Genomic DNA, 26,995 nt, shown 5'->3' on the forward strand with positions numbered 1-26,995 from the left:
ATATATCAAATCAAATTGGTAATAAATTGTTTCTTCTGCTGCTTTTAATAGTAATCAATTGCAGGAGTTCCTTCACTTTAGAAATGTCTCAAGCTCATTGGAAAATACTTTGAGAAGAGATGGACCAATACAGTTTCAGGAAGGGCTTTGTAATAGGTAGATATTGTTCAATTTGCAGGTCTTCACAGAACCTTGTTTGTTTGTTTGCTTGTATGTTTTTTACATTGTGTAAGCAACCCAGTATATAACATTGACTGCTGCAAAGGCTGCTGGAAACACGGCTCTGGCATATATATCAATGGTATCAGCATCAATGGGCTTAAAGAGGGACTTCAGACCACTCTTCTTATCCAGTTTCATTTCATGCTGCTGTTTCGTCTCTCCAGTTTCTATTTCTACTGTGCCATACGATCCAGGCAGGCTTCTGGGAATTCGGTGCTGCCTGTTGGAAATGGCCAGTTCCTGGTTCACACCAGCTATGGAAAGGGAAAATAGAACAATGGCATTCTTCACATTTATCTGCAAAGGAAAGAGGAGAAACAATATTAGTAATTTATAGGGCAAAGGTAGTGTACTTGATCAGAGCTAGCCATGCTACTGACATTCAAATATGCATGAGATCTATAAGGGCTGAACAGTATTTATGAGTTGCATTGGCAGAAGGAACTGTGAAAGATTCTGTGCTGCCACATCTAAATTCTGGTTATAATTTTACATGCTCTCAGTTATTGAGATACTACTGAGACAGCATGCTCAGGCCTTCCTCACTGAAAATAATTGACTGATCTGAAGGAGATAGTTATCCCATTGTGTGGTCAAAGACAGTGGGCAGTTCTCAGACTCTTGCCAAAGCTGAAAGAATATGAAGGTAGGATAGAAAATGAACGTGGATCAGTCATATCTGCTACAGCTTCATAAAACTGAGTAATAATAATAATAAATAATAGCCAATGTCCCAGAGAGTTCTAAAATATATAGGCCTGGACTGCACATTGTCAAGTGTGAGAATAAATGTTCCTTAATCAATTTGCTCTGCTTCATCGCTAGCATGCATGTAGGTGCGTGAAGAGAGCAGCAAAACCATCTGGAGTTCCAGGAAGAAATTTCATTTAAGGACTCCTTTGTTCAGTTTCACTGGGCTTCGTGTCTACTTTAGAACATAAGTTATATCCAAGGTAATTATATCTGAATTTATCTTATGCAACTTACATGTAAATAATGTAATCTCCATAGCATAACCTTGAAGACTACAGGCCTAATTTTCACTTGTGCTAGAAGCCTTTTATGATGYTGTATCAGAGCTAGAAGAATCTTCATATATGCAGCCGCTAAAGAATACTTTCTGAGAAAAGGCCTTTCTTCCCCTTCTTGTGCAATATTGTCATAATGGCTCTACCCTGACCCTGCAGGAGCAACTCAAGGTACCTTGATTTACATTGAGGATTAGACAAATATCAAAGGGTCTAAGTGTATTCTCAAAGTGCAAGGCATACAGATCTGGCTCAGGACATTGTTTGCACCTCTTCTTTTTCATTTGCTCTCTCTTCTACATTTCCTACCTTAAATACAGCAACAAACCATGTTAGAATATTTCCTTTAGTATAATGCTGACCATGTTGCAGGAGGAAATCAGCAGTTGCATTTGGTTGCCTGTCATATTAATGTGAGAAGAGTATTAACAAGGAATTTTTTTTTTTTTCAAAAGGGGTAGAACAAGAAGAATTTGCTTCCGCAGAAGAAAAGGTTGTAATGCAGGACGATTGCTTTTGCAAAGCTATTCTTGGCACTTAGCTTACTGACCTCTCCACTCCGCCTTCTCGCCTTTATCTTGTTCTTTTGCTTTTTCATGTAGTCAGCATTGAAATGTGCAAATGCATATTCCACCAGTGCAGCAAAGACAAATACATAGCAAATCCAGAAGTAAACATCAAGTGCCTTGATGGCAGATGCTCGTGGAAGTGAAGATCTGGCACTGACCATCAGTGTAGTCATAGTAAGAACTGTAGTTATACCTGCAGTGTTGTATGAGAAACTTTCTTTAGGTTTCATAATATGCCTTTATAAAAGTATTTAGTAATCTGAAATTGAGGAATACTTTTCATAGTAGAAGCCCTTTAATAGTATGGCTTCTAATTTTCAAAACATCTAGGGGATTTGAAAAGCTTGTAAGAACTGTGCATTTGTATGAATAAGGCAGCTTTGAATATCTTATGCTTCATTTTTTTCTAGGTCCAAACCCTCAAAATCTTTTCACCTGGACTTGCAACTTTTATTCAGGCAAACAGATCCACAAGCTCTAGAAATGCTTTTTGTCATGGTCCCAGTTGCTTCAAACCAATTCCTTCATACAAATGCCTTCATTCACTATGGCTCTTAACCATCATTAGATGTTTATTTTCTGTTCTTTACTCAGACAGCTGTTTTGATAGCATGATAGAAATTAAAACGTAAAGGAAATCTTTTAAAGCACCCTCTCTTCTGCAGATGTAGACATAGTATTCATAAATGTGCCTTCATGGTAAATGAGGTATCTTAGAGAGCATTGTTACAACTTCAGCATACTCTTCCTTGTTATTTCCCCAGACTATCTGTTTTACCTAATGACACTCTGGCRGGCACAGCTGACTGACTGATCCAGAAGGATACCCATGACATAGCCACTAGTAAGATAGAAGGAACATAAGATTGAATGATGTAAACGCCTCGATTTCGCCGAAGGTGGAAGTGGAGACTGAGCCTGGGAAACTGACCTGCTGATTAAAAGAAGCAGACAAAGAAAAAATCTGTGTGAATTACAGTCAAACTGATATTTAAAATAACTTTTCCTATAGTGATGCAGATCTGCATTCTTGACCATCTTTTGGACAAGGATTACAAAAAGCTATTCTGAATGTTGTTCAATTAGTTTTCATAAGCCCTGCATGAGGTACTCTAGTTTCCCTCAGCAGTGTTAGCTAAGAATAGGTCAAATGACTTGTCTCAGGTCATATCAATGCCAGATCTGAAAATAAAATCATGAGTCTTCTTGAATAACAGTATTGCTTCAAAATGTGTACTGTCTTATCATCTGCTGTAGAAAGTCCTCCAGATACTAAATTTAGATTTTTTAAAAGGCCAAGTTAATTTCAAACTCAAAAAAGAGCTTGGAGGAGATGTGCAGCATAAATGAGAATCTGAATACATGAATGAGGATGAAAAATCAGCAGGAAAGAAATTATTCCAATCTTTTACAAACATTGCAATAAACCCAGTGATATGCATACACACAACTGACTTCTGCTGGATAGAATTAGAATGATCTGACTTTACATCATAAGCCTCATAAAATCAGGGCTAATGGAAGCCTTTCTTCATTCCAAATTGCAAATTAGGTCAAGAAGATGTGAGCTATACCTCAAGTGTTTCTATGAAGTGATATCTAGGTACCCCATGCAGTATTATTTCAAACATGTAGATCTAAAGGACTACAGATTTGTCATAATATGCTACAGTGGCTACCCAAAGGCTCAGCAAAGGTTGGCATTTTTTGCAAGTATCAGCTAAAGAAAATTGTACCAGAAACGCAACAGATTCTTTAAACTAATTCCTTAAGAGAAAGGATTTTCTATTACAGATAAGGGAGGTTTTCCTATGTAGGAACAAGTCAGATACTGTCTCTGAATTAAAGGCAGATTCTGTTACCAGATTTAAAGTTCATCATTTCTGTTGTGAACCGGTAATTGGTAATTGTGAATTGAGCAAGCTGCAGCTTATCCAGCCCATGGATCTCCTCCTGGTTTTCTGACCAGTGGTAGACGATATCCTCTGAAGAGTAGCCATCTGCCAAAAAGAAAACTGAATAAACGCAAAGTTTGGGGAGGAAATTAAATATGTAGAGGGCTCAGAGTGGAACTCCTCAAATTCCTCTGCCAAACTGATTTTCATCAGTCTCATTGCAAACATGCTGAGATTCAATCTGGATAATTCACTATCCTGGCAACATCAGTGTTGCCAGGATAACATCAGGGATAGCTTTCCAACAGGGAGAAAAATTCAAGTTGATTCACATGGACTGACAGTAAGTGGCATGACACAAAGCACGTTAGTGCCATGAGAAATATTCAAGTTATCTCTCAAAAAGCTCATTTACATACTCAAAGTAGATTAACTCTTACTGTAGCACTCAAGCTAGGCTACTTACCTCTCCATTGCTCCTGGATCTGAGTCTCAAAAACTGCAATTCACTGGAAAAGAAAATAACTACCAAATCTAATGTCACCATCCTACTGAAGACAGATCAGAGTGTAATTATGTAATGCAAATCTATTTCCACTTTTACCCATTGATTTTATGAGATAGGCAGTCTTTGTGTCTGTCAGGCAGTGCAGGGGAAACAGATTTCCCTTCTCAGGGATTCCCCCACTGTCCTCAACAAGCATGCATCCAGTTTACTGGCTACTGTGTGTCTCTCCTTGCAAGCCCCACAACACTTAAAAAAAAATGCATGCTATAGGAAAGTAAAATATATACCTGAATTGTTCATAGGAATTGCCACTCTTGGAAACATTTGTCAACATCTCCCCTAGGCTCTGGGTAGTTTAATAAGAAAGCAGCATCTATGCAGTTAAGTTGCCTATGCTTCATCTTTCTGTCAGTCTCCTCCTAACAGCCTTTGAACTTCCTTAACATTTTCAAACCAATCTGACAGAAAGGTGAAAGTTCAAAGATTCTAGATTCCTACAAGTTTTGTAAGAAATGGTAGGTGGAGAACACAAATTAGTGCATCCAATTAGAGAAAGGCATTGTAACTCAGATCCACATCCATTCTGAGATGCAGCAGCTAGCTTGCCAATCACCAAGCGTCTCAGCCTATTAGTAATGGCAATTTGGCATGGGAGGCAGCTGGAAGATTGCTGCTAGGAAGAGATGCAGTGCACAGGGGACATGAGGGAGGGGTGGGAGATGTATGAGGGGATGTATATGATGTGCAAATCCATAGGAAATCAGTCTTTGTTAGTTTTTCTGTTAATGGACAATTTGCTACTTTAATTCATTTTTTTGAAGAGGATTTATTTCTACATATGTTTATTGTACTGAAATCAAAATTCTCAAATTCAATTAAAAAATCAACTGCCACCAAAACTTCCTGCAGAACTTGCTGGGAGAGAGAACTGATTGCTGGTTCATTGTCTGCTGCCTCTGCATTTGCTGATTACATAAGTAAAACTGTAGATTGCTATTTTTGACAGGATAAAATAGTATTGTGGTTAATTGCCTAGAAAACAGTCAGTGCAAAAAAAGAAAAAGAGAATCTTGCATCAATGTGTCAGTGCATCTGTTCAGAAACTGCTATTCTGAAATCTGTGGAACCCTCAGAATTTCTAGTCTGCTCCTGATATAAAAACCACAAAAGGCCAAATTCATTGCTATTGATCGTGTGGCCCCTGCTTGTGTCAATGGTGAATTTCATTCAAAAGTATTAATGCTTATGGGAATTACATGCTGAGCATAGATCAAATAGAGGTTGGACAAAATATAAATTTATTCTTCACCTTCCCTTGTGAGCATAAATGAACTTAAGCCAGTTTATGCATAGTCTTCTAACTGATCCCTGTATAAGAGATACAGGAATGCCTAGGCAAGCTAAGGAGCTATGCCAGAGTTAGTCACTATCACATTCTTTAGGAGCAGGGATTTCTTTCCTTTTCCTGTTTTCTCATAAAGAAAAAAAAGGAAAAAAGCACACCAAATTTTGCCTGTGGTCTTCTCTGCTTATTTGCACTGGATTTTATCCAAGCATCCTTAATACTAGTGAAAAGACTGTCACAGTTTCACCAGGTTTTACATCAAGCACAAAGTTCCCAGTCATCTATCATCAGTAGGACTGAAGGTTTTTCATCCTCATTGAATTAAATCCTATAGTTTTGAACTGGGTCAGAGCTGAACTTGTTTTGAAAAGTGCATAGTCTAATGCCCAACACAGAGAATCAAGGAATTGAGGTTTGTACCTTTTATTTCTAAATTTTAAGCAGTCCTCACATTTCATTGACTAAAGCAGAATCACTCCAGCAACCTAAGTACCATATATGAAGGCTTTAAGTAGAATATAGGTTATAGGGAACACTGTACTCAGCCCTTACAGCTCTCCAAATCCAACATGCATTCTTGTTCATCCATTGGATACTTGGAAAGGTCCATGTCACAGGCCACTGTTGAGGTAATCCTGTTCCAAGCAAAATGAACACCAATTAGTAGAATTCAGATAGGGCAGACCTTTGTAAATTGACCTGGATATGGTCCTGGGCAGCCTTCTTTAGGTGACCTTGCTTGAGTAGGTGGTTGAATCAGATGATCTTCAAAGGTCCCTTCCAACCTTAACTATTCTGTGATTCTGTAACCTTTCATTTTCCTTCAGAACTCAAGGACTGAATGAAAAACCTTGAAACCTTAACAATACTAATACAACAAACAATATTTTCAAAACCCTTAGAGCTATTGTCTTTACTGTCTGGGAAACCCAAAGTTGGGGGAAGTTGAAGAAAGGTCAGATGACTTGTCTAGTGTCAGAGGATGCTTCAGCTACTTCTGATGATAAAAAAGACTTTCTCTGAGTCAAATCTCCTCCCATCCCCTGTGCCCAAGATCATTACCAATACTTTAAGGATGAACTTGGACTTACTGTTTCAAAGGTGCACACTCATTAATTAATTTTCTGAATATTAGACAATTAACTTTTAAATTGAGTTACTGAGTTCTAACAAGAACACTCTTCCAAAGTGGGGAAATGCTACTTTCTCCCTTTGAAAGACACGGAAGTTGAGCCAAAATTGGGCTCATAGTTCCCTTGGGAAACAGTAAGAGAAAACAGAATCTTTTCTTTATATTCAGCACCTGCTTGCCTAGTGACCAAATAGTTATGATAAGCTTATCTTCCATTAAGGATGTTTTAAAAGTGATCAGTGATTGCTCAATGGAAAACGTTGGTGTTGCTGAAGATACCTTTCTGACAGTGCAATACTTGCAAAGCAAAGTGATCTCTGACAGGAGTGATGAGAACTTTCTTTTGTTTTGAATTAATGGTTATTCTAGGAAAAAATCCTAGGAAAACTGAGCGCTTACTTTTACAGTCTTTTCACAAAGTTAACCGACATGAGAGAGTGCAGTTGGATTCACTTTCTCTTGCTCACCTGATGCTGTATAAAATGACTCCATCTGGCTGGAGCCTGATAAGTTTGTTTTCCACAGTCACATCATGGAACCAGGCAGACTTGGCATTTACTATGAAAGTATCTGGCAACCAGAGCTTGTCCACAAACCGGCTGTCTAAACCCAAAGTTTCATTGGTGTGGTTGTAAGACAGACGGTCATCTCTCCAGCTCTGGTGCAAAAACACTGTCATGGTATATTCCTATGACAAGAGAAATCACAATTAACAGATGATGCTAAACAAACACAATGACAATGCCTTGGGACTTGGTGAAAAATCACTGTATTAGTCTGGAAATGTAATAGCTGCTTCCTGTTCACAAAAATATTTTTGTACTCAGACAACCATAAAGTTGCCCAAGGATTTTAATTTCTTTTATGTGCTTTTACCATGTATAAACCCAAGATATCAAAAAATGATGTGATTCAATGACAGTTACATATACCATGTTGCAAGAGCTGCATATTTGTCTAAGATGAAGAAAATCTGCTTATTTGTGTCCATAAGTAGTACTTGTGGTTTTGAAAGTTTTTTAAAGAAAAAAAAAGTCAGGTGAAGTTAAGCATCTTAACAAAGAAAAGGGATGGAGGGGAATCCAAATTTTTGGTTTTAAAATTAAATCTATTGTGTTTCAGAAATGCAGTTAATTCCTGCCTCTGCTTGGTTTTCTGTAATATGTTGTACCCTGTTGCTTTATTCAGAGACCTGTATATGATAAGGAGAAGCATCTCACAACTAATGGTTCCCTCAGCRTCTTTTTAGGAATATATGTGATGAAAAGGAACTTAAGCAGAAGTTGGAGGTTGCTTCTTAAAATTTTGTTTTCCTTTAATAAGGGCAGTTCTAACCTTGCTAAGTCTAGTARAAACAGCTCAAAGGCTTTACATGGTTAAAGTCTTATAATTGCCAATATCTGCCCAAAGAGAATCTGCCTGTGTCTTAAAATGTGTTTGTTCTTTGCAATATTTTCTTGTGACCATTTCTCCACTCCAAATGTGTTGAGAAATCTCTTCCTTCTTTAATTTTGTAACAGCATATCCTACTTAAAACTATCTCTCWATTTAGTTAGACTTCTGCACTTTCTGTCATTGCAATACAGATGTTCACAAGTTGGTATTTAACTGACAACATACCATGTTAACTTCTGAGATGTGGTCAATGCTGGCTACTTCAATTGCAAGAGCAACATTAACAGGAGGACCTGAGAAAAAATGTTAGAATGGGGTGACAGATATCATCACAGTGAGGTAATAATAATATAGATGATCTAAGATTCTTAATTCTTTCATATGGAGTAAATTCATTAAAGTGTTCTCCATGGCATATTGCATTTTCCAAATAAAATCTTCCTTAGAGCAAGAAATTTCAATCTTTTACATAGTGTGTCCTCAAGTCTCAACAGAACACCTCTCTTCAGCTATAAAGGAAATGAGGTACAATCACAACTATTGAAAACTATGGAATTCATGCTGGAAATCATGTCGTCTAGTTTAAGACACCATGACTTCAAGCAAATGCAGAGATTTTCATCACTTAATGTGATTCAAAATGACTTTGGTTTAGATATTGTTGAAGAGGTGTATTGGCAGGAAGAGTGCATTTCTAATTGTGTTGTACTGTAAAAAAAATTTTCGAGTGGCACAACAAGCAAATTGTTCATCTTTATTATTTCCAGTATCCAAGTACAAGATAACCACAACCCTTTAATCAAGTAGAGGATGAAATTCACATAAACGTCAGAGAGTAGTAGGATTGTCAGAAATAACAGAAACATAATTCTTGAAGTCTCACCTCCAATCCCAGGCCTGAAATTACGTGCATACCCTTTCATCAAATCATCCAGGTTCGGCAACCAGGATATTTCGATGTTGGAACCTATGTAATCTCCAATGTCATTCATAGCTCTAGGTAAAGAGAATAAGTATTTTTTAAAACTTGGCCATCTTTAGAAAAAGAAAAATAACAGAAAATGGAAGACGTTAGCCTCTTTCACACCAGAGACCACCTACAGTATAATCAATTCAGCAGGACTGGTAATTTAGCGGAAGAATACTGTGTATAGATAGGAAGACCATTTCAGATCACAGAATCACGGTTGGAAGAGGCCTCTGTAGATCATCTAGTCCAACCACCCTGCTCAAGCAGAGTCACCTAGAGCAGGTTGCCTAGGGCCCTGTCCAGATGGCTTTTGAACATCTCCAAGGATGGAGACTCTACAGCTTCTCTGGGCAACCTGTTCCAGTGCTCTGTCACCCTCACAGTAAATAAATTTTTCCTTAGATTCAGACAGAACTTCTTGTGTTTCAGTTTATGCTTGTTGCCTCTTGTGCTGTCACTGGGCACCACTGAGAAGAATCTGGCCCTATCCTCTTACACCAACTCTCTCAGACTTTCCTCATATGAGAGGTGCTGTAGTCCCTTAATCATGTTAGTGACCCTTTGCTGGACTCACTCCAGTAGCTCCATATCTCTCTTATACTGGGGGGCCCAGAACTGGAGACAGTACTCCAGATGCAGTCTCATCAGGCCTCAGTAGAGGGGAAGGATCACCTCCCTCAGCCTGCTGGTGATGGTCTCCTTAATGCAGCCCAGGATACCATTGACCGTCTTGGCCACAAGGGCACATTGCTGGCTCATGGTCAACTTGTTGTCCACCAGGACTTCCAGGTCCTTCTCTGCAGAGCTGCTTTCCAGCAGGTCAGCCCCTGTACTGGTGCATGGGGTTATTCCTCCCTAGATGCAGGACTCTGCACTTCTCTTTTTTGAACTTCATGAGGTTCTTCTCTGCCCATCTCTCCAGCCTGTCGAGGTCTCTCTGAATGGCAGCACAGCCCTCTGGTGTTTCAGCCACTTCTCCCAGTTTTGTATCATCAGCAAACTTGCCGAGGGTGCACTCTGTCCCTTCATCTGGGTCACTGATGAATAAGTTGAACAGGATTCGACCCAGTATTGACCCCTGGCATACACTGCTAGCTGCAGGCCTCCAACTAGACTTTGCACCACTGATCACAACCCTCTGAGCTCTGCCATTCAGCCAGTTTTCAGTCCACCTCACTGTCTGCTCATCTAGCCCTTAATGTTTCTGATTAAATCAAATGTTCAGGTCAGATGTTTCTGTTTAAATCAAAACTTATTTCAGGCAAGACTATGGCCTGTTTCTGAGATACAAGCCCAAAAGCACACAATTTTTTAGCATTTTTCCCCTGCAAAAATAAAATCAAAGTTTAAAAATACTTGGTGTTCATTTTCCTGTTGACATGAACAAATGAATGAAAAAGCAAGTGGAGCAAGACTGGAAACTCAGGGGAATATTTCAAGCTTAGAAGTCTGTAGCTCTCCAGTAATGCTGTTAAAGTGAGATCACTATTTTTTCTGTCTAAGTTAGTGTAGCTGAAGAACATCTTACAGATGATAGGGATTTCCTATGCATTGAGTGAAACTAAGAACAATAAATTGTAAAAGTCTAAATCATCAAAATGTTWTCAGCATGCTTTACTCACCTGAAAATTGTTATTCCCTGTCAGTGAAGTGACAAGAACTGTATTTTATCGATGTGCTTTGATTGTTAGAGAATCTATGGAAACTTAATTTCAGGCTCATTTGAAAATGTCTAAAGATTTTGTAATTAGCTCTGTTTTGTGAAAGGCTCTGAGATGGACAAAGAAGGATAAAGAATTAAGTAAGTATTACAGAAAAGTGAATGGACTTGAAATGTTTTAGTGACCTCTCTCCCGTAACGTCAACCATGAAAGTAAAATAAAGAATATGACACCCATTCAATCACTAAATAAAAAGAAAAAGAGAGAAAGCCAATGGGAAGAATTGCTCCCTCCGTTTAAAGAAATTTCAGAAGAGCCTGAGATACTTTATATACTGCATACAATGCATCTGGTGGATTCTAAAATGCAGCTATCTGGGTAGCAGAACACAGCAGCTGTCTGGTAGCTCCTAGCATCATTGTGGAACAGTTTAGATCAAGAAGGGAGGTATATTTTCAAATGTGACAACAAAAGAGTAAAAATGACACAGCTGGAATTTGGCTTTAACATCTTTGATACTGTGAAAAGTACCATTGGCCCTCAGAAATATGAAAAACAAGGCAAAATAGAAGGTATACAAACACCTGTAAACTGACAAGATATGGTCAAAAATGAGATAAAAGTTTACAAGGTGAAAGAAACAGCAGGAAACAGCCTGAACCACAGAAAGGGGCAACCCCACGGTCCTGAACTGGCAGGAAGCCTCCCTCGGCCCTGAAACTTAAGGGCGTTGTCCATAGCTGTGAGCCTCGGCGGGAGCTGATCCTGGCGCTGAACCTCCGGGGAAAGGGCGGGGGGGAGGTTGTCCATTGTTCTGAAAAGCCTCCGTCGTTTTCGTGGTGGTGCACCAAAGGGGTGGCTGTCTATGGTCCTGGCAATTCAGGAACCTCCTACTAACCTCAAGGAGCAGCCTATGGTTCTGCATTGCGAGGAGCTGCCCATAGTGGCGAACCTGAAAGATCTGGCTATTCTCTAGAACACGAGGTGTGCTTCATGATCCTAGAAATGTCGGGAGAATAGCTCTCTCTGCTTTCCCACAGATGCCCTAAATCCTCGAGCACATAGGGCCCATCATGCTGGGAGGTCTCCAGCTCACCTGCTCGTGCTGTTCTCCACTTGCCAGCATGAGGCAGTGCAGGTGTCTGGACATCTGTCCTCAACTCTGGAGCTTGTAGGAATGCAGACAGCATAATTTGCTGTGGGAAGGAGGGATGCCATAATGCACACATCCTTTTTCAGTCACTCTTGGAACCTGAGTGATCCACCAAGCAGGCAGTGGATTTTGTCGGGGAGGTAACACGCTCACTGTCAGAGCTGCCAGAGATAAACCTCCATCTCTCGGGTGGTAGGTATGCAGATGCTTCTTCCTGATCTAGAGATGCTCCTTGAAGACATTTGCACTGCTTCTTGTTGCCATTTTCCACCACTTTGCAGATACCAGCCCCTCAACCCTGCTGGTACAAGGAATTATGTGGATATTCCCTAATCTCTTATAAACAAAGGCCAGCTCAAACTGCCTTCATTAACTGCTTAAACTGACCTGGCAGACTTCATTCAAAGCAGATATATGCCTGCTCACATAATCCCTCTTGCCCTATCCTCCAGCACTGTGACTGAGGTGACAGAAACAGAAAAATGAAGAACTATGACAATTTCTACCACACCTGTTTGCAAAGGGAATGCTTGCCAGTGATCTGAGAGAGACATACATCTGAACGCAAGTACCGTATTAGAGCTGTCTGAGCACTACTTCAGCAGCTTCCACTGAGCCCTGCAATAAATATGGCATTTAAGATATATACATACATACATACATACATACATATATATCACTAGTAACAGAAGATAAACTTGTTAAATATTGATGAAAGACTGCAGAGTAATATACCATAAAATATTCTGATTTGGGGCTTGCATAACTTTCTTAGACTGTTTATGTGACATTGACCCACATAAAGCACACATTTTTCTCCCCCAAATATGCCAATGCTGACATTCAGCTCAGCATGTGCAGTTATTGTCACCACAGTAGCAGTATATCCTACTACAAATAACCAACTCCTTTTCTCACAGTGGGCTGGAAGAGTCATCTTTGATTGCCCTAGTGATGATATTCTTGCCCATGTGTATGGACTTAATTATATGAGGGAGGAGTTCTGGGGTAACAATGTATGAATGTAAGTTCTGAGCTGCAGAGACACTGACAAATTGCATTAACAGAGTTGTGAAAGCTTAAGTGACCTTAAAGTACAGGGACACTGCTCCAAATTGAAATTTCATTAGTTCACAGGAAAATGTTAAAACTGAGGATATATATAAAATTGCATTTCTAATGTTTCCCTTCCACAAGTATATTGCTGTACATTTGTCTCAAATGACTATCTCACATATTTCTCCAAATGACTTATCTCACATATTTCTCATGTTCCTGTACCTCTTCTGAGTAAGGAAGACTCAGCTATATAAATTGGAATAACATAATTGATTTAAGCAAGTGTATTGATGATGTATTACATCATGTTGACAGGGGTTTTTATTTCTTTATTGACTCTCATCAACTATATAAACACTTCTTTCTGTCAGACTGCTGTTTCTTATGTCCCGGTCTTTCAATCATCCAACTCTCTATATTTACATAAATAAAATCATGGTTTTGTAATACTTAGCAAAATCCAGGTACTAAGATCTAGCTTTCTTCTGCAGTACCATCAAACATTGCAGTTCAGAAATTCTTTCATTTATTTTCTTTTACATTTATTACCCTAGTCTTGGAAATAGTAAGGCTATCAGTTAATGCAGAACACAAAGAATTTTTGAAATTAAGACTTGGGCAGATTAGAGAATATGGGACTATCTTGAAAGTACTTTTTTTTAAATGTACTTCTTTGTAAATTGTAAGTCTCAGCCATAGATATATAGTGGTTTTCCTGATCAGTAAAATATCTGAACCCCTTTTATAGGCAAAGAATAATACTTTGTGTCTTTGCCTAAATACAATAAATAACTGGAGTATACTTGAATGATTATACTCTATCTGCTTAAAAATTCCTTACATTTTCTTTTGAAGATGGTACTTTTCACCTCTTGCTGCTAAAATTGCAGCCAAGTTCTGTACAGTGTTTTTAAACAAAATAATATTCAGGTCAAAGGTGGCTGTATTGTAATGGCTCGTCTTGCAAGGCTGATCTATGAGGATAGGAGGATCTAGCCTGTGTTTACTGCACACACAATACTTTGAAAGTGCTGGATACAAGTTTTTGTACAATCAGAATACCGTGTATATTTATGAGTACTCAACCTGAGAAAAATAGTAGAAACAAATTTTGCTGCTCCCCTTTCACATTAGATGTTACTACATGCGTACGTCAAGAACTCATCCCCAGATAACTGACTCATGATCAGTCACTTGCTATGCAAGAAGTAATGTCATTATAAGAACTGTTAGGAGGCTCATCTTTTTTTTCTTTTTTGAAAAATAAAATCATGTCTTTTCCCTTGACATTTATTTTTCATAAAAGCCTTTACAGAATGTGACAATAACATATCATTATCCTGTGTCAGTATTCTATTGTAATGGYATTAAGGAGAAACATAGAGCTAAAAGGAAGCTAAAATGAGGGTGTTGGGTTAAAAATTGTGGGCCACAGCTTGCTATGCATTTTCAGCAGATTACAATCTAGAGGGAGTTTTACTTAAATATCCATGACACAATTAAAAAAGATCTTGTTTCTATTATTAATAAAGCCTTAGGGTCAAATCATCAGTGTAACAAATTTGTTGAAGTTAGTGAAACTATATCCACTTAATGCCTGTGGAGGATATTAAAATATTACAGCTGAAATAATTCTATGGCTAGATTTTCTTTTTTGATGTTTTTATTACTGGTCCACTTTTAAATTTTTTTGAAATGGGCAACAAAATTACTCTTACTCAGTTACTATCATTCTCATACACTAGCATGCTGCTCACAGCATGACTTCCAGACACTCAAAGAGAATATGTGAATCAGAATAACCCACAGTTTGATTTACAGTGATCACTAAGATCACTATTTTGCTAATATTAGGCTTCTCATGAAGAACCTATATTTTGCCCTTAAATTACCAAGTGGCAAGTAAACACTTTAAACAACCATATTCTTCAAATTATATTTTGTCAGCCTGGCATAGAGGATAATGGAGTAAAGGGAAGAAGTACAGTCATAAGGAATAATGTAGCAGGGGCTAACTGCTTGGGTGTATGATTCAGTATGGTGTAAATGGGCCCACGTTCTTCTCTTGTCCATGTGAAGTGAGCTCTTCAGGGCTAAAATCAGCCTAGGTCCTCCAGCACAGTAGAAATCCCCCATTCCCCTCTTTTATCTCCCTGAAGAATATTGAAGAAGAGAAACAATGAAGTCAGGAATATTATTCTACATATAATCTTTTTAGTTCTTTTTTTTATCTGTTGAAAATATAAGTGTGACTATTAGCTGATAGTATTGCAGTCCTCAGTCAAGAAGGATGACTTTGGAAAGTATGCCTTTAATTTCATGGAAATTTACAAGCCAATTTTTGATAACTCCATTGAGCATCCCTTTAGAATTTTGAACATCAAATTCAGTGCATTAGAGTTATGGGAAAGATGACTGTAGATTTTCATTCATCCTTGATAAGAAGTAGGGATTATATGTGGCCTAAAATATTATTCATGTATTTTACCTGAAAAAAAGGAAGACCAGCATAGAAAACACATTTTGGAAGGGATTAACTTTTTATAATACAAGCAATAAAGATGAAGAGAAAGGAAACTATTATTAGTTGATTCACCAACTTCATTTCCTGATGTAAGCTTCTGTAAAGCTTGTTTTGGTAAGAAAGGGACTTTATAAAAGCAAGCTATAGACTTGTAAAATTCAAGGGGCTTAGCAGCTCATCAAAAACCTTATCTTTACTTTGCACCAGGCTAGAGAGAGGTGCCTAGCTGACTGAATGGCAACATATTCATGAGTACAAATATCACTCTGGAAGTCTTTTCCAAACTTGAAGCTGAAGAAAATGTTTCTTAATCTCCACTCTCACTCTAGATACATCTCATTTCAAGCAGATATTTCAGAGAATATATTTACATCAATCCAAATCTGGAATTTCAGCGTTATGAGAACTTCAAAAGGGCTGGAGGTTAGCAGAGGAAAACAGATTACTGTTGTTTAAACTGAAAAAAAAAGCTAGTTCTCTTGCATACTAGACAAAGGAGAGAAGAAATTGATGTTGCTAAACCTGGGAAAACTATGAAGTTCTTAGCTTAGCAAACCTGTCCTTGACCTGTGTCAACCTGTTGAGTTAGGGAAAGCAACTCAGCAATGGATCTCAAATGACATAGCAGAGAAACACATCTCTTGCAGAGCTATATTATCAGTTCTAGAATAAAAAGTACATATATCCCAAACTCCTTTCTATCCAAGCTGACATCTTTCTCCTAGCTGTTGAAGAACCAATACATTCTACTAATCTGGAATGATCTTGAGGAAAGGTGTCAATCAACTTGGACAGCACATCTTTAAAAGATTTGTCAGGCAAGTGAAGTATTAGCCTGTATTAACAGGTCTTCTCCAAAGAGAGGGACAATCTATATGTTCTGTTTGAATGAGTGCACTGCAGAAGTTGAGCAAGACATAACTTTAGCAATATTATTTTTGCCCAGCATTGCAGAAAGCTCTGGCAGCAGCACAAAAAGCTCAGCAGTATCTTTAGGTCAGTAGCCACTGAGATGCTGATTTTAGGTCACACTTGCAGGGAAGTTGCTAACCTTCTCCCAAATATGTATAGCAGTAAGAAAAGATGTGAAAAATCATTTTCTACATCTGCCATTTCTTCCTTAAATCTGTTAATCTGACTGATTCTTTCAGGGGCAGTGACATAGCTGTAGTATGAATCTATTAACTTGGAAGATGCAAACACCAGTTTTACTGATACCGAGGACTGGGATGGAGTACATTTCCTTTCCTTTAAGATAATCTTTGGGAGGAAAATGTTGCAGATGTCACTGCCACTCAAGAAAACTTTTTCTTGGGAAAAAGACAAGGAATATCTAGCAAGGTCAGTGAACAATCTGGCCTCTGTCAGGCTCCAGGATTATCCAGGGCAGCATGTGTATCCTTTCCATCTGCCATTCCTGACTCTAAGTGAAACTCACTGTAAATATGTTCTATATTTCGAAATGTAATTGAAAAAGCATTAGGCTTAATTGATGGCAATGTTATGAACATCAAAGCCTTTATTTCCTTCTCTCTGAGCTACAGAAAATAAATTGCTCTTTGCATATATTCACATGTTAAAGCTTCTCTATTGTCATGACTCAAAGTAAAAGGCTGAGGGAGATACCCTACAGAAGGACAGTTAATTGTATACATGGAATATACATATACATTATACATATGGTATACATTTGGCTCATTCATTGCAGTCAAATAACATACATGACAGACAAAATGCTTCAAATACAGCTCTCTTAAGCGCCCTGAAATGATAGTCAAAAATGCTGTGAGGAAGCAGGCTACATATTTTCCCCATTTCTCTCCTCTGCCAAACCTTAACATTATTTTAGTAATTAACTTTAAAGTTCATCTTTGGAAAATCTGATGTCATACCAGAGACTTTGGAATTCTTTGAAATATTCCTCCTTTTTTGAATATGCTTTTGCTTACACCTGTCTGTACAAATCCATGCAACTGGCAGCCAGCAAATTGAGCATTTTTGGACGCCTCTGTCATCATAACCATGAATCACATTACATTTAGAAAACAAAATTGGAGCAATAAAGAAACATAGCTATTGGCAATTTTGCCTATTATCACAGAACTACAGGTTTAATAAAAAGCATGTCTTACCAAAAATGTCATATTTCAGGACTCAAGAAAGAGGAATAAGGCAATTAATGTTCTTCCTTAGTTCTTACAAAGGGAATTATTTCATAGTCAAGGGTCACGTAGGTGTGAGTAATTTTTCTCAGGCAAGAGTAAAATGTTTTTTATTTCTGTTTAATTAACTCATCAAAAGTACACATGTAAGCAAAGAASCAAAGTTACTCACCTTTTACAGGATTAAGCAATGTTCAAATTATCTGCCATAGCCATGCTGAATCCTGAATCTTTGGAAAACTACTGTACTAAACCCAGCAACTTTCTTTGAACACTGAATGTCTTACACTTTGGCATATTTTGGAAAACCACTAAGATCTGAACAGTCTGAATTTCACACACTAGAAGCTGTCTTTCCTAATCCTCTGCCATGGGTGTATATATTTCTAACAACAACTCATCACTATTGTGTAACTGTGAAAAGGCCAAGTAACTAGGCAGTTAATCCAACATCAAAATAATTTATCTAACAAATTACAGGTTGCACATATCCTGGCAGTTGCTATGCTTAGAAACAGACCTTGAAGTCAAAGGCTGAGAAGACTGATTGTTCCTTAAAATTTATTTTGTTTATTTTGTACTGAAACGGTGCTTTTCAACCAAAATACTTAATGCTAGCCAAAGTGCAGAGAAAGAAACAGATTCATTGAAATTATGGGCCAGGTCTTGATGCCTTTAGATCATAAACAGTATCTTCTTCTCTGCCTTCAATTAAATACTGGATCACATGAGAGCATGAAGGTGTCAGGATCTGGCCTTGAATAACAGGCTCAAGGTCATAGACAAATCATTAAGTCAGGTCCTGAATAAGAGCACTTGTCTTGACACTTCCTCTAATCCAAGATCCTTTTCCTTTCCAATGAAATAATCAGATCTCACTAATTAATTTCAAAAACTGGAACAGCAGTATTATGTCTTACTACAATCATCACTTTGCTTCTAATACCCCTCTGAAACTATTAACAATATCTATAAAATAAAGAGGGAGACCTCTTTAATACCACAGCCATCTCTACTCTGGATGATGTAGGCATGTTTTTACATGCACCAAGTTCCTTTTTTCCTCCCCCTTCTGTTTTCATTGCATAATCATGGCAAGCTTTCTCCACATACAGCCTCCAGATCTGTAGAGAATATATAGAAAACATTGCTGGTTGCCTAGCTAACACCTTCTGAATAAATATGACTGACAATTGCAAACATTTATCTTTACAATTTATTATTTTTAAAAAATGGTTGACTTTCTTCTAACTTTTTTTAAAAAGCTTTTTTCCAGTTTCTTTCTGTTATCTCAGGTCCAGGAGACTTAATGAACCCATTAGCAGAGGAATGTCTACATTTGGAGTTTTCTTAAATAATGTCTATGAAGGCAGTAGGCAAAGATGTTCAGTTAGTACCCCAGTGGTTGTACTGGGTTTTATAAAAGGGTTTCTTGTCCAACCAGGCCCCCTACAGAGCTGTTTAAAGGAGGTGAGGCTGCCCTAGGATGTGCAGTGCCATTACAAAACGTGATTACCCCCAATTTAAAGTGCCCCTCAGGAAAAGGCTTCCATAGGCATCCTGTTAAAAACATACCCCTAGATTAACCCAAGACACTGCAGCTCAGTTGGCAGAAGTGCATCCTCTCCTAGAAAAAAAGGGATAGGGCACCTTGGAGGAAACTCTTCAGTCAAGACCCCCTTTTCCTACTGAATACTCAGGCAGTTGTAGCCCTTAAATGGAGACCATCTGCGGGCAAAAGTGGGAGTGGGAGCTAGGAGCAGGGAAAAGAGTAACAGCTACAAACCTGGCATTTTTTCATGCCACCCACACGTAAAGAAAAGCTGTCCTAAGGCTGCTCTAAGAAAGAATTGTAAGATGTATTCTTACCTGATACACCTGTGCTGTTGGGTGCACAGTAGAACCAAGGTAGGAAAAAGCCAGGTAAGAAATTCCATTTTACTCCCACTTATTAGATAGTGACAAACAAAACCCAGGTTCCCCGGTTCTCATGGCAGCTCCAAAGCTGCAGTAGTGTTGCCATCCTTGCTGTGGTAAGTTGAGGCTTAGTTTAAAGCAATGTATTGTTGCTCAGCAGCGGCAACCCCCACAGTTTCTCCAGTGCCTGCGAGCCATGCAGGCAGCCAGAGATGCGGAGCAGGTAGTAGGTCAGGTCTCCTCCTCTGCGGGGTGGCACCTCAGCTGAGCTCCTCCGGCTCACTCCCGCAAAGGGCAGCAGAAGCGAAGCAGAAGCCAGCTCTGCTGCCCCGGTTTGGCATGCCCTTCTGCTGCTTTCAGAAGCGCTTCGCTCTTCCTCCTCCAGCCGATCTTCCTGAGTGCAAAGCTCGTTGCCGAAAATAACCTCTGAAATTGCAGATTTGATCCCACCGAGCGCGGGAGGAAGCAAACTACAAGTGTTCCTGAGATACTAGACGTGTCCTGTGCAAATAACAACGACGGGGAGAAAAATGGAGATGCAGTCCGATCTAAGGGCAAAGGGGATTTAGCCATAGAGTGGGGGCAGTCCGGAGGCTGCTTGGAGTAAATTAACGGAAGGTTTATTCGGCAGATAAAGGGACAAGGGAACTGCAGGAGTTGGGTGTCGTTGTGTGTTGGAAGCACGCTGCCACCTCCCCCCGTCCCCACCCCCTCTTATTCCTCCCTGCACAGTTCCGGGCTGCACAACTCCGGGGCAACGGCAGCTGCAGCCCGTCTTCGAGCAGCTTTCGAAAGGAAGAGGGAATGTAAACGGGGGGGACACTGCTGCAGGAAAAGGGGAAATTGCGATCCCTTTGCTTTCTAAAAGCTATCCCAGTCTGGCCGAACAAAAACAAAGGAGGCAACCCCAAGGTTTTATAAACTTCTACCTCATCTCTGTCAAATTCTAAGGGGCTTTTCTAAAATGAAACGCTTCAGGTTACTTCAGCAGGCGTGGAGCTGTGAAACTGCGTTTACAATAATCCATCCCATGGTTTCTCCGGGGCTGAAATCGTTAACGCTCAATAACGCCGTGTACGTTTGCATCTTTAATGTCTTGCAAACTCTCTCAACCTCTGCTTGCTCTTACGGAACGTGACCCATTGGAGAAGGGTCARTAGGGAAACCCGGCCAGAAGGCTATTTGGGAGTTTGGTTTCGTCTTTACTCACAGGTCAAACTCGTTTTTTTCCTCCATATTCGCTCTTTTCTTCTCTCCTGCTCTCCTCTACTTTTCGGTGCTGTTCAATCTAGAATGACAATTTTAAAACCAACCCACAAAGAAAACACTGGGAAGGCTACATTTTTAAGAGACTGTATCATAAAGCAAAAATGAATGTGCAGATACTTTACTCAAATGAAAGGATGCACCTGGGGTAAAGTGTTTGATTTATCTTTTCCTATTTTTTTAATCATTTAATGCCAATATTTTAAATGGCAACTAAGAGGGTGTGTGGGGGGAATAACAGCTCTGTGGGATTCAGAAGGAGGATATATGTGCATCTATACACAATGCGTACACAAATGTACATACATATATAGAAGCATATGTCATGAGAGTGTAAGAATTATGGGGGGGGGAGGGGGGTTGTGATCTTTTTCTTTCTTTGCAAATTTCAGTGGTCATGCCTGCATACTAGGGAGGAAAGACCCAAATTTCCACGGTAGTAGTTGTATTGTTCCATGAAAGCTATTTTTGTTGGAGGAAGGAAACCAAAAGATTTTTAATGGAAATTACAGGGTGATATATGGAACAGAATTATTTTGTCTCTCTGTGTAATAGATCAGATTTACATCTCTCAGGATATTTGCAATTGACATTTTTTCATATTTTCCCTGCTCTTAAGGGTGCTGTTACAGTTAACTATGTACCTGCTCTGAGTATTCTTTGGTACTGTTTCTTTCTGGCTAGACAGCTGTTGCCTAATTTACTAGTAAAAAAAAGGACACACAGTTCTATGTTTTCAAGATATATCTGTTACAACAGCAAAAATCAGCCAAGGCAATTTATATGTTTAGAATGAGTGTGTGTGTGTAAGTATGTTTTATATGTATATATATGGATGTATATAAGAAGATTGTGGCATCATATGCTCTAAAAGGATAGATGCTGCTATAAATTTGACCATTAAAACAAGTAAAAATACAGTAGGACTCCTCTAAAAGAATCAATACTGAAAGAACTGTGTTTCTACTCCAGCTACACTTTCAGCACTTAGTTCACTTTGATCCCATTAAAATGTTCTTTGCTGACAGTAGTTGTGATATTGCAAAAAGAGTGGAAGAGTAACATCTACATATTATCTCTAAATTCTTTGAGCTAGTTTTCTTTCTTAGTTCTCCTTCTACCATTGTGTTCCCTTTTCAGCAGTTCTATAGCCCAAACAGTAAGGTCACTGATCACAAAATCTTCAATGGAATTATGGTAGGAATGTGTTTGGCTTCAGGATTTTAACTAATAATCTTTTGACAAACTCTGGTAATTCAGGGGTATTATCAGGGCTCTGATTATCCTTGGAAAAATTTGCTGTCCCATTCACTCAGAGTTGCAAAGGGATATTTACCACTTGCTGAAATCATCTTGAATGATCAAAGCCTTATACTGTAGATTTGGATTGATAATGCCATCCTGAATGAGAGAAGTATTTATGCAGAGTACCTTTGTCTTTCATCATCACCATGACAGGCCAAGATTTTTTTGCCTGGGTTAAACAAATTCTCATGTTATTTTCACAGGACTGATTTAGCTACCACTTTGTGTCTGTACTTAGGAAAAGAGCTGATCTAAGATCCATTCCCACAAAATTCTAAAATAAATGCATAATTTCTCTCAAGTAAATAAACTACATTGATGTGCATGGGCCTAAAATAATCAATATAATTTTGAGGAAGGACAAATACTAGGTCATTCAGATTCTGCATACAAATACATATTTAGCAAATTAGTGTTCTTTTAATATATGTAGTACCTCATTCAAAATTAATCATTCCTATTAGCAAAATGAAAGAGAGGGGATAAAATAATAATGATCAACAATATATTTAATTTCCTACAATTCTAGCAAAAATATCCCAAACTCTTTACAGCTAATGACAGATTAAAATTGCTCAAGAGAGAGATTAAAAAAAATTAAAATGAAAACATCAAAACATAACAAAATAAATAAACTTCCCAAATCTTTTTTGTCTAATCCTTTTGAAAATAATTTAAGTTTTCCTTTAGCTACTGGCTTAGAACTGTCAAATATTCTTTAAAAAATGACCCGTTATTCTGAATGTTTCTTAAGCCTTTTTGTCACTCTACCAAATTAGTACCTCTTCTCATTCCCTCTGGCTGTAGGTACTATAGTATTTTCCCTATTACGAAAATATCCATCCTATGATCTGACCTTGCATTTATAGTTTAGATAGACAGATCATCAGAGACTGCATGAGATTAAACTATGCCTCAACATAACTAGGTTTTCATTTTGGAGTCATACAGTTTGGAACAAACTTTTCTGATTGCTGTTGTACATATAAAACCATGGTAGTTCTGGCAGAGCTATCTAATAATGACTAATGTGTTATAGATACCTAAGTCAGTATTCCATATCATCTGAACATGTATGTCATGTATGGCTATCTAAACTTGAGAAACTCTGCCCATTTCTGGACAGTTTTACAAGTAAACCTAGTTTATGTAAAATAACATTAATTATTAAATCATATACTATATTAATCATAATTTTTTAAAGTATTTACTCTTTCTCAAGTAGTAAGTAAAGATCACAGCTTTGAAATAATATTTGGCTGCAATTATAAAACAGAAACACACATTTCAAAAGCAGTCAAGACTTTTTTCCTTTGGAATATGTACCAGTTGTGACTTTTTCTTGATCATAGTGATCCATATTTTTGTAACTGCTACTAAAAAGTAATTTATTGGAGAACAAACTTAGGTGGGATTTAGGAGAATTATGCTCAGTAATTTTGTCTAGATAACAAGTTTTCACAGTCCTTTATTTTCTCAGGACTTCAAGAGTATATAAAAAATTTATTTTAAAGTTGCATCTACATTATCTGATATTCTGAATAGACCATTTTCTAAAAATGGCAGGTGATTTTACTGCCAGCGCAGTAAGCATGGCTTATTGTCACATAAAATTTTTAGAGGCAAAAATGTACCACACAGATAATTAGTTTCACTCTCCCACGGTTCCACATAAACAGCTCGTGAAAGACTCTGTTGTGGCAATGTCTCCAAATGTCTCTAGATATATAAATTACACACATATGTCTATTTTTATAAATGAGGTTTGGAAATATCAATTGCAATCACATGATAGGAATATTTAGCTCATTTCAGAGGTTGTACAAAAATGATTCCTTGTACTGTATCAATGTCCCCTGGCCCCAAAACAAATGTGTCTGTACTTAAACATCAGCATAGCCTCTATACTAATGTTCCTTTCACTTAAAAGCTTGGGTGAGAAATCTAATTTTTATCCGTTTCCAAATGTTCTGCAGAACATCTAGTTCCTCCCTCATTCTGTATGTATTTTTTGGTAATCATGACGTGCAGTGTGGCCAGACACTTTGCTCTCTTTTTCTCTTCTCTGTGCAATAGATTTGGGATGAAATTCACTGCTTTGCCCCAGASTCAGGGCTAGTTCCAGGAGTGGAGATGACTGTCTTATTCCAGATGTGTTGCTCTCAAAGGTGCAATCTCATCCAAGCTTGTCTCTGCTCATTCCACCTTGGAGTGCTCTGATAGCAAATTCCCCTCTCATTCTGTTCTTACTACATCTCTAGGAATGACTCATTGATACGACACTTATCAATGTTTTGTCACTGTTTACAGTCAAATGTTGATCCGTATTATAGAATAGGGAAGGAGAAGGGTTTTTTTTCTTTTTTTGAAATCTGACATGAACCACACTAAAAATTAAGATTTTATTATTGGCATTTCTTTCTGCCTAAAAGCTAGTAATCTCCATACATGAGCTACTGTCACCTTGGAAACGTTCAGAAAAGAAATACCAACTGCCAAAAGAAGCACAGTATGTAATCATATAGCAAACTTAATTGTCCGGTTCTATTAAGTTTCAGACTGATCATGAGTTGGTACTAAAGCAACTTTACTGAAATGTCTCTAAATTCAACTCCATACTAAGAAAATAGCAGGTTTTTAATTTATACGTGCTCAGTTGGTTACCCAGTACCTCAGAGATGCATGACTTTGGTCAGTGCCTACAAGATCTAGAATAGTAACATCTACAAATGACTTTTGGTAAATCTCCTGCAGCTTAAAGCTGGAATGGATTCACTGATTTTAAGTTGATGGATTTAAATTGTGAATTGGGAGATATGACCTTGTCTGAAGAACCATAATTTAGCAACTTCAGTGGGGTTGCACATATCTTCCCTTTTCTCACATCTATATGAGAGTTAAAAATCTAGATCATCTTTCCCTAGTGACAGAAATTATTCATCTCACATAAAATCATGACCAGTAGTGCAGCTAGGAGACCATGCAATCAGATGTAACTGATAGTGTGCACTCTGAAATGAGTGGTACTGAGAGGGCAGGGGGTTGTTCTAAAACCTCAGTACCAAAATTTCTGCTATTTCTGTATTAACTTGGTTTAGTAATTAGAATTTTGTTCCAGTTCAGAGTGAATGCTATGTCAATATTTCCTACAGAATGACAATTTCTAATCAGCTCTGAATACTCTGTCCCTGGCTGCATCAGGTGTAACAATCCATTGCACTAGATTATGATTTATAGCAAAGTTACAGATCAGCTTGTCTTTCTGACTAAAGAGCTGGTAAATATTTTAGGAAATTTAGAGATTAAACTCACATTTATTTTTCGCTAAGACTACAAATTACTATTTTTTGTTGTTATGAAAGTGGACCAAACAGTTCTAAAATGGGACTGAATAAATACTCTGAATAAAAATATCATKAGAAACTGCAATTCAGTGTTATTACAAGGTGTTTTTACCAGTGTTTTCTTGAGGAAAAAAACCCTGTTTGAACAATTCTACCATGTCAAAACAACATGTCCTACATTTTACCTGTATTTCCCTTGATTAGTATAGAGTCTGTGCATCAAGATTACAGAAATCTACATGGCTACTTATCAGTAATCTTTTGCATCCTGATTTTAGCAGTGTGAGAGCACAAGCAGGTTCTTAGTCAACAACAATTATAGTTATTCTAGATCTGCAGAGGGATCTATACAGTTAATCACAGACTATTTTAATCCTATATCTTATAGCTTTAATCCTGCAAATGTCTGTATTTTATTAGTTTTATGCAACATGAACAGATGACATAAAGTCAAGATTTCTTAGTGTACAGAGCTAAAAATATCCACATATTTTGAAAGAATGAGGACCTATAACGTAAGTGTAGGACAATGAAGAGGCCATTGTTGTAAATAATAGCAGGTTTAAAAAATGCCTTCAGTTTCTGTGTACAGATCAACGTTTATTTCAATACAGCACTGCTTAAAAAATGGTGACCCAATATTTTTGTATCTGAATCACTTTGAATCTCTGAATAACTGAATTTCTGTGGCATGCCATCTAGACCTAGTGCCAAGAATAATGGGATAAGATTCTGCTTTTCTGTGAATTTAGCTGCACTGTTCCTTAACTTGTCAAGGTAATACATGGAATAGAATAGGAAGAAAACCTAAATAAAAGGTAAATTCTCTTAAATGAATGCATGGTAGCAAACATGCAGGTTCAGAACATTCCTCCGAGGAACACAGTATTCCAGCTGAGTTGCATTTTATGAATGYGGTCATTTATCTTTACTATGCAAATTACTCAAATATCATCTAAATACTTTTTCATTTAGTGATTTTGTGCATACTTGTAACTATTATTAAAGTGTTACAAGGAAGCCCCTCAAAATCTGGCCTTTATGCTGAAGCTAGAGGAAGGATTCAGAATGTGAAACATTGTAAATAGGCAGCAYGATCAGTACACATGATTTTTGTTGTAATAGTCTTTAATTAGACACTAGTGGTGAAATCCTATTGTCAGACATGTATGTGCTTATTTCTGAAAAGCCATTTAAGAGCGCCTGGATTGGAACTCTGAATTCTTCACTATCCTAAAATGTGTACTACAAACACAAATCTCTCATTCCTGCATTGCAGAAAGCTGTGTGAATTCACTAAAAATTTTTTTTTCAACGTAATGCCACCAAGTGGCTTAAAACTTGTAGGTGTATATGTGGAATAAATAATACAGCTGAAAATAATACATACATGACTGGACAAGAAAGCCAGAACGTAACCTATGTTCCTAGAAGACCCACAGAACAGTAATACCAGGCACAAGCAGGTCCAAATTCAGAAGCAAGTATAATAATCATATAGGTTTTGGTGTAAGTTATGCAACAATGAACTGTCTACTTT

General features: G+C 37.9%; 1 protein-coding gene across 1 annotated transcript; it reads right to left on the reverse strand.

Moving 5' to 3' along the window:
* Nucleotides 1-94: 94 nt before the first annotated feature.
* Nucleotides 95-19,562, reverse strand: GABRD (gamma-aminobutyric acid type A receptor delta subunit). Its single transcript, XM_026085656.1, has 9 exons — nt 19,493-19,562; nt 8,978-9,090; nt 8,320-8,387; nt 7,167-7,387; nt 6,120-6,202; nt 3,682-3,819; nt 2,598-2,753; nt 1,801-2,012; nt 95-519 (listed from the first exon to the last, which is right to left on the reverse strand). Exons 1-9 carry the CDS (start codon nt 19,558-19,560, stop codon nt 220-222), a joined length of 1,359 nt encoding a protein of 452 aa, XP_025941441.1. The 5' UTR covers nt 19,561-19,562; the 3' UTR covers nt 95-219.
* Nucleotides 19,563-26,995: the final 7,433 nt, after the last annotated feature.

Source organism: Apteryx rowi, unplaced genomic scaffold, assembly GCF_003343035.1.
Source record: "Apteryx rowi isolate R43461 unplaced genomic scaffold, aptRow1 scaffold_67, whole genome shotgun sequence".
Taxonomy (NCBI): Eukaryota; Metazoa; Chordata; class Aves; order Apterygiformes; family Apterygidae; genus Apteryx; species Apteryx rowi.